This window comes from Hippocampus bargibanti, linkage group LG03 (genome assembly GCF_051943395.1).
Source record: "Hippocampus bargibanti isolate YZ-2025 linkage group LG03, ASM5194339v1, whole genome shotgun sequence".
In the NCBI taxonomy this organism is placed as follows: domain Eukaryota; kingdom Metazoa; phylum Chordata; class Actinopteri; order Syngnathiformes; family Syngnathidae; genus Hippocampus; species Hippocampus bargibanti.
This window is the reverse complement of record NC_142736.1, coordinates 31,873,073-31,881,240: the sequence shown is the minus strand read 5'-3', so window position 1 is coordinate 31,881,240 and position 8,168 is coordinate 31,873,073. Positions and strand designations below refer to the sequence as shown.

The 8,168-nt window shown below is 38.7% G+C and overlaps 1 protein-coding gene across 6 annotated transcripts in view; it reads left to right on the top strand.

Moving 5' to 3' along the window:
- akap13a (A-kinase anchoring protein 13a) overlaps window positions 1–8,168 on the top strand; it is a 121,418-nt gene that overhangs the window by 148 nt on the left and 113,102 nt on the right. Inside the window, exons 2-3 of one of the 6 annotated variants that reach the window (XM_088993093.1) lie at window positions 1,188–1,261; window positions 4,573–4,729. In XM_088993093.1, the coding sequence (XP_088849219.1) occupies window positions 4,708–4,729 (22 nt within the window). In that variant the 5' untranslated portion in view covers window positions 1,188–1,261; window positions 4,573–4,707. Of the gene's footprint in view, window position 1; window positions 1,262–4,572; window positions 4,730–7,666; window positions 8,002–8,168 lie in introns of those variants that run through there. The other 5 variants (XM_088993094.1, XM_088993091.1, XM_088993088.1 and 2 more) reach the window with 5 other exon arrangements.

The following is an 8,168-nucleotide window of genomic DNA, read 5'->3' as shown; positions in this document are numbered from 1 at the left end:
CCTGTTTGTGAAAACCAGTAGCTGGCTCATTAGGATTTTTCATGTGTGAACGCATTGCATTGTGGGCCGACTCATCTACAGTGATACCTTGGCTTACGAACAGAATTGGTTCCCAGACAGAGTGTGTAAGGCGAAAAGTGTGTATCCCAAAAATGTATTTCCCATAGGAAACCATTAAAATGAGAATAATCCGTTCCCAGGTCCCCATAAAACATGTTCTACTTTCTAATTGTCTAAGCCTTAAAATGACACAAAATATACCTTATTATATGTATAATAAATGTGCTATGGTATTATAATTAAAGAAATAAACTGTATTGTATAATAAAGTCATTTTATTGACATTTGTGATGGTCGTTGATGGGTTGATGGAATGGAGTTTCCGGTTTCATCAGCATTAAACACTTGATGAGGAACGTAACCTTCTTTCACCATCTTGAGGAATGATCCCTTGTAGGTGCTTTCTCTGCCATCATTTTACCTAGTTCCTCATCAATTGTGTTGTTTTGCGAGGTTGATAGCTTTTTGCATCAAGTGTACAGATGGCTTGTGCGGGTTATTTGTGGAACCTGATTGATGGGATATTTTAACCTTGCAGTCTACACTCTGCCTTTGAACGATCAAAGTTGAAACAAGTCCAAATTTCACTGTTTTCTATCCATTTTGTCACTCTCTCTCTGTCGTCTGCCTTTAATGTTTAACCCCCCTTGCCCCTCACTGCTGCGTTCTTGACCAATCATGTGGCTTTAACCGAAGATGCCATTTTGTTTTTTGGAGAACGGCCTCACTCTCTCTCTGTCTGTAAACCCTACCCCCTCACTTCTGCGTTCTTGACCAATCCCGTGGCTTTAACCGAAGACTGTGGGCGGGGAATAGAGGACCAAAACAGTCGGCTGCCATTTTCTTGTTAGGAGAATGGGCTCGTTCGCGAACGACACATCACTCATTATGGCAGTATCCGTGTGTATCCCAAAAATAGTTTGTAGGCCAATGTAAAATTGTCATAAATTTAACATTCGTAAACCGAAATGTTCGTAAGCCAAGGGGTTTGTAAACTGAGGTACCACTGTATCTCAAAGTCTGTCCATACACATTTTCTTTTAGTAGACTAAAGACAAGGTAAGGGAAAAAAAGTCCATACAGTACATCTCAATCTAAATGTAAAACATATTCACTTTCTTTCACAGAAAAGGCACTCTGGCCCAAACCCTAACTTGGACCCTAAACCAAAAGCCAGACCTAAACCTCTCCGCAAACTAAGGTACGTCAACCTCGACATGAAACCTAAGTCCAAATCCACTGCTTCGAACCATTCTCTGCGATTAAAACATTAGCTAGCCCGATGCTAAAGGCTCTCAAACCATCATCATGGGAAAAACTACAACATTGAATGGAGACGTATCAACAAGCCTCCTCCTCCATTTTCATTTTGTCTGTTTTCATCCAGATGAGGGCCTTAACTGAAGAGGAATCTATAAAACGAGCCGTTCCCATGCTAACCGCACATTTTCCATTCTAAAGTGGAATTTGGCCCCTTGATCCACCCTTAACCTCAACCCCAAACCTTACCGTTAACCCTCAACCATAACCTCAAACTCAAATTCGAGATCTTAGTCCTAACACGAAAGCATACCTCAACCCTAACCACAAACTAGATGTATTCAAACTGAGTACTATAACATCAAAAGAAGAACCCTCACTTCTCCATGACATCTGTGTAGCTCTATCTCTTGTTTCTATTTATAATTGTAATTTTATTTATTATTGTATCTATGCTTGTCTGTGACTGTAAAGTGTCCTTGAGAGCACTTTATTTACCAGCTATTTGCTATCTATTAGCGATGAAAAAGACCCCTCCACAGGCTAGTGTTAAGCCAAAGAGGACACTAAAGAAAAACTTCTGTTGATTTGGATGAATGAAAAGCAGCTAGCAGGGGACAGTGTGAGTGAGGGTATTCAAGTGACAATGCCAAAAACCCTGGCACTCGAGTGGACACATTTTTGGACATTGTCTGGTAGGGAATGAGTTAAATGGCTGCCGTATAGTGGTTTTTGTTTTTTTACTTTATGTTACTTCCGGGTTGAGTGAATGCTGGCGCGTGTGGCTGCCATTGCTCACCCGCAGAAAAAAAAATATTTAAAAATATGTGACTGTAAAGTGTCCTTGAGAGTTTTGAAAGGCGCTTATAAATGAAAAGTATTATTATGATGATTATTATTATTATCATTATTATTATGTAGCTGGCTCGCTAGCTATTTAACGAGCTATCTATAATAATAATAATAATAATAATAATAATAACAATAAATTTCATTTATTATATATCTAACTGGCAACCAAATTAGCTATTAGCTATCTTTTAGCTGGCTAGTTAGCTTTCTATGAATGGGTTGAGTGAACGCAAGCGCGTGTGGCTGCCGCTGCTCACTCACAGAAAAACATCCTGTGACTGTAAAGGGACCTTGAGAGTTTTAAAAGGTGCTTAGAAATGACATGTATTATTATTATCTGTCCTCACATAAAATCTTCACTTTTCAATATGATATGGTGTGATATGATGTCATTAGATGTACATTAATGACACCCCCGACCCCCATTCCAGGAGGTGATTTGGTACATTCCGCAATGGGACATCATTCCAGAGAGTAGAAGCACAAAGCTCCCTATAATCCCGAGGCCAGATAATTCCAACGCAAAGCGGATTAGCTCCACTCCGGCAAAGCTATTGGCTAAATTTAGCGCAGCCACGCTTGCGCCACCTTCGTGAAGGCCCGCCCATATCACCCTTCCACGCTTCCTGTGCCAGTTTGTCATTGTCCAAACAACCTTGTTTGTAATCCCACAAGTGGCTAAAATGAATTGAAGCAAGCCTTTATTTGGGTCAAATGGACGGAAGTGTCGATTTTAGAATCTCCTCCATTTATCATGCTGGAAGACTGGCTAGTGGAGCCTCCTGGGATTATAATCCCACGGGATGGGGCGGGGTTTTCCGGAATAGTCATGAAAAGACTAAATGGGATGGCATTAATCCAATAATTCAAAATGCACACCAGCATCTCAATAAATTACAATATAAAAAATAATTTTCTTCTGTAGTTCATGTGAAAAAGTTAAGTTTATATACAGTGATACCTCGGTTTACGAACCCCTTGGTTTACAAACTATTCGGTTCACGAACGTTGAATTTATGAACATTTTACCTTGGCATACCAATTTTTTTCGTACACGCAGCTGCCTCAGTGAGTGATGTGTCGTTCGCGAACGAGCCCGTTCTTCTAACAACAAAATGGCTGTTTTTGTCCTCTTTTACCCGCCCCCAGTCTTCGGTTAAAGCCACGTGATTGGTCAAGAACGCAGCAGTGAGGGGAGGTGGTTTAAACATTAAAGAGACAGGCAGACGACAGTGACAGAATTTGAACTTTAGTAGTTCAAAGGCAGAGTGTAGACTGCAAGGTTAAAATATCCCATCGATCAGGCTCTGATTGATGGGAAAAGCTATCAACCCAGCTAGACAGAACACAATTGATGAGGAACTAGGTAAAATTATCACAGAGAAAGCACCTACAAGGGCTCATTCCTCAAGATGGTGAAAGACGAAGGCTACGTTCCTCATCAAGTGTTTAATGCTGATGAAATCGGCCACTCCATTCCATCAAGCCATCAACGACCATCACAAAGGTAAATAAAATGACTTTATTATACTGTACAGTTTATTTCTTTAAATATACAGTAAAGTCTGGTTATATCGATATCGGATATATCGATAGTCCCGGTTATATCGATACTATTTCTATGCACGCACGGAGAAAATTACATGTAAACAGGGTCGGATATATCGATAGTCCGGGTTATATCGATATTTTTTCGGACTCCCTTGAATATCGATATAACGAGACTTTACTGTAATAACATTAATTATACATAAAATAAGGTATATTTGCAAAAAGCTATCAACCCCGCTAAACAGAACCCAAGTGATGAGGAACTAGATAAAATTATCACAGAGAAAACACCTCAAGATGGTGAAAGAAGAAGGTTACATTCCTCATCAAGTGTTTAATGCTGAGGAAACCGGCCACTCCATTCCATCAAGCCATCAACGACCATCACAAAGGTAAATAAAATGACTTTATTATACAGTACAGTTTATTTCTTAAATCATAATACCATAGCATTTATTCATAAAATAAGCTATATTTTGTGTAGTTTTAAATCTTAGAAAATTAGAAAGTAGAAAATTATGTTTTATGGGGACCTGGGAATGGATTATTCTGATTTTAATGGTTTCCTATGGGAAATTATTTTTTGGGATACACACTTTTCGCCTTACACACTGTCTGGGAACCAATTAAGTTCGTAAGCCATGATATCACTGTATTATACTTCATTTACAGTATCTGTTCGGAAAGTGGTCCCCTGTCAAATGATTGACAAGCAACCAACAGGGTGTACTTTACTCTTATACTACTCTGTGAAGTATAAAATATCAATTGATTATCGGAAACGTGTATTGGAAAATTTGTGGAGAATTCGGTAAGAAACAATGACAATGACATTGTATTTTCCCATAGCTCCATCTGCTGGATGCCGTAGGGCATTGCGGCATTTGCCCCAAATGGAAACTTGCCGTCTTTGTTATCTGACTGATGTTCCTGCAGTATCGTGGCCTTTTAATTCAAGAACAAGTGACCGTTAATCTTTCGTGAATGGAAGTGGAATGTGTCGCAGGTGAGTGGGAGGAATTAAAGTATACCAGTGCAAATCTGTCACATCCCATTGGACAAGGTTGACCGGACTTTCGGTCTCCTGACATGATGTGAAGACCGCACAGATGTTGTTTGATGTGTGCCAAACATGTACTCAATTTAAGTACTTTTTATTGATAACATCATGCTTTATTACTCACACACGCACACACAAATCCATAGCTGTATTTAAAGTATCTATTTGCTATGTATATACTAGATATTGGCTATCTAGCTAGCTAGCTATCTGGCTTTCTAACTGGCTATCTATTACCTATATAACTGGATATTAGCCAGCTAGCTAACTTTCTATCTATTTGAGTTATTCCAGGTTGGGTGAGCCCAGAAACCGTGCGCAAGAAACCCGTTTTTGCCGGTTTGCCCCTTACTCATAAACAAAGCGTTTTTTAACTGTTATGGCTGGAATTATCCGGGAAGTAAACACAGCCACTTCATCCGATATCCCCTTTCTTGCTTCCTCGTGTTTACTCGGTCAATTTGGGGAGGTGGGTTTGAGATCCTTCTTCCATCTCTGCTGTCCAAAGTCTAAAGCGATAAGAGCTGCTTTTGTTGGGCCACACAAAAGCAGCTGTGTAGTACCTCTTTGTATCATGTTCGTTCACCCGCCTCGCCGATGTTACGCTCGCTTCCGTTCCAAAAGACAATCTCCGCATTATGAGGGTGGGTGGGGTGTCCACTCTTGCCTTTTCCCACTTCCACCTTCTGTTCTCTGACAAGGATTAGGCACCAGATGTGGAGTATTATCAATTCAGAATGTGGTTCTTTTAAAAACACCAGATCCCACCTGCAATATGGCTTCTGGACTTAAAACAAAATGGCAGCTGATTGATGGCAATACATAAATAAGTAGTAGTACAGTAAAGTATCATTATATCGATATTGGTTAGAATATAACCAATTATGAAAATCGTACCGTAATAAGCAGTACTATCGATATAACCATTATATCGATAGTACTGCTTATTACGATACGATTTTCATTTCCCAGCAAATTTCTAGTCTTTCATGATATAATTACTTCCGGTTATAGTACGATACCTGGTTATTACGATAATCCGGTTACTACAATGCCCTTTTCATCTCCCGCCAACCAATTTGGTCTGCTTATATCGATACAAAAGCAGCTTCATGCTGAATCGATATTTGTTTAAAGGATTTCAATACAGTACCACCATTAGCGAAATGTATATCTGTAACACCGTTGGTCACGTGACCAGCTTTCGTGTAGCAGAGCTCACATCTTTCGTTACTGCTGCAATAGCATCTGAAACATACTGTCGTCTTCTCATATACCGTTGTTCAACACCGATTTCAACCATGGGGAAACGTAAGAATTGCGATATCGGAACGAAGTACAAGGCAATAGTGGCTGTGGAGGAGAATCCAACAAAAATTGCGAAAGAGTTCGACGTGCCGCAGAATACTTTATCAACGTAAATAAAGTAAACGTTGCAGTTTTTGTTTTCCATACATGTATTTAATTGTGTTGTATTCAGATATCTTTTTATCGCTTGAAATAATCACTGTTTTTCATACTGTATGTACATGCTGGCGTTCGTGGTTTCTCTCGTGAAGATTTTGCATTGGTTGAATTTTAGAAAGGAAATAGTCATTAAAAAAGTGTCAAGACGTTTTTATTTAATGCATACATTTATTTTTTACTTCACTACAGTACAAAAGCATGCTAGATACGCAATCCGTGAACTCAAGGAGAACATTACGTCATATCAAAGATCCCCCATTTATTGCCCACTTTTAATGCAGTTCGGCGCAGGATTGGATATATCGATAGTCCAGTTATATCGATATTTTTTCCGACTTCCGAGAATATCGGTTTTAACGACACTTTACTGTAAATACGTAAATCCAATTCTATGCTGAACAGCTAGAGACTTTCCTCTTCCTTTCATAACTTTTTTGCTGTGTTACTTCCGGCGAGAGTGAACGCTGGAGTGAATGGCTGCCGCTGCTCACCTGCACAAAAAAAAAAAAATCTGTGACTGTAAAGTGTGCTTGAGAGTTTTGAAAGGCGCTTAGAAATTAAATGTATTATTATTATTATTATTTATTATTATTATTATTATTATTATTATTACAGTAAAGTCTCGTTATATCGATATCGGATATATCGATAGTCCCGGTTATATCGATACTATTTCTATGCACGCACGGAGAAAATTACATGCAAACAGGGTCGGATATATCGATAGTCCCGGTTATATCGATATTTTTCGGACTCCCTTGAATATCGATATAACGAGACTTTACTGTATTATTATTATTATTATTATTTTGGCCCTTATCAATTAACTCATTGTTTTGTATGAGAGGGGCCACCAACATGGTACTCGTGAGTATTTGGTAAATCCCAAGAATAACAAAAGTACTTTTTAGATGTGTTAAAAAAATATTTCCCGAGTTATTATTACTATGATTTCCAAGCAATGTTCTTGTAGTGATTGATAAATTATGACAACACAAACATTGTTCAACCAACAGAGGTCAGTGTTGCACGCTCATTTAAAAACCTTCTCCCAACAATATAAGACTACTTCTTCTAGGTTTGTCGACATTCTAAAAATACGCCCCTGTCCCCCCCAAAAAACAATGTAATGTTACTGTGTATATGCGTACCGAATTTTATCATTATTATTATTATAACCGGAAAATAATTTGACCTGAACATCACTCAACAGCATGAATACAAAATAAAGTCACACAAAAATAGACAATAAATTAAAAATTAATATAGGTGGCAGTTTTGTCGGAATATTTCTTTAAGTTTAAATTACTTCCGGGTATGAGTCAACGCTGGCGCCTGTGACTGCCGCTGCTCAACCACAAAAAAAACTTATCCTGTGACTGTAAAGTGACCTTGAGAGTTTTGAAAGGCGCTTATAAATCAAATATATTGTTATTAGTAGTAGTATTATTATTGTTATTATTTAAAATTGAGTAAAATGTTCCTATACTTAAGTGACGTCGCGTTCGTAGAACGAAACTTCCGGTTTTGGACACGCCCCCAAGAGTTGTCCTGGGAGACGCTAACAACTACAGCGAAAAAAATTGCAGTCGGGTCGACACTCTTGACTCACATTTTATTCTTGTTGTGCGCGTGTGTGTGCGCGTGCGACCACGCCGCGTTTCGACACGCGTTTAACTGGACGTTTTTGACACTTTATGGGAGTTATTATGTTCCAAAGAAGAGCCTGAAAACGTCCTCTTCTCTTCCAGGTAAGAACTTTTTTTTGGGTGAAACAACACGAGCTATTTGGATAGTTCATCAAGCTAGTTCCGTTCCCTTTCAATGTAATCACTTTTTTTTAACGAATCATGTTTTAACTGTCATGTTATTCATGTCGTTTTTTTGGGGGGCAAAAAATATTTTTTAGTGTCCAACA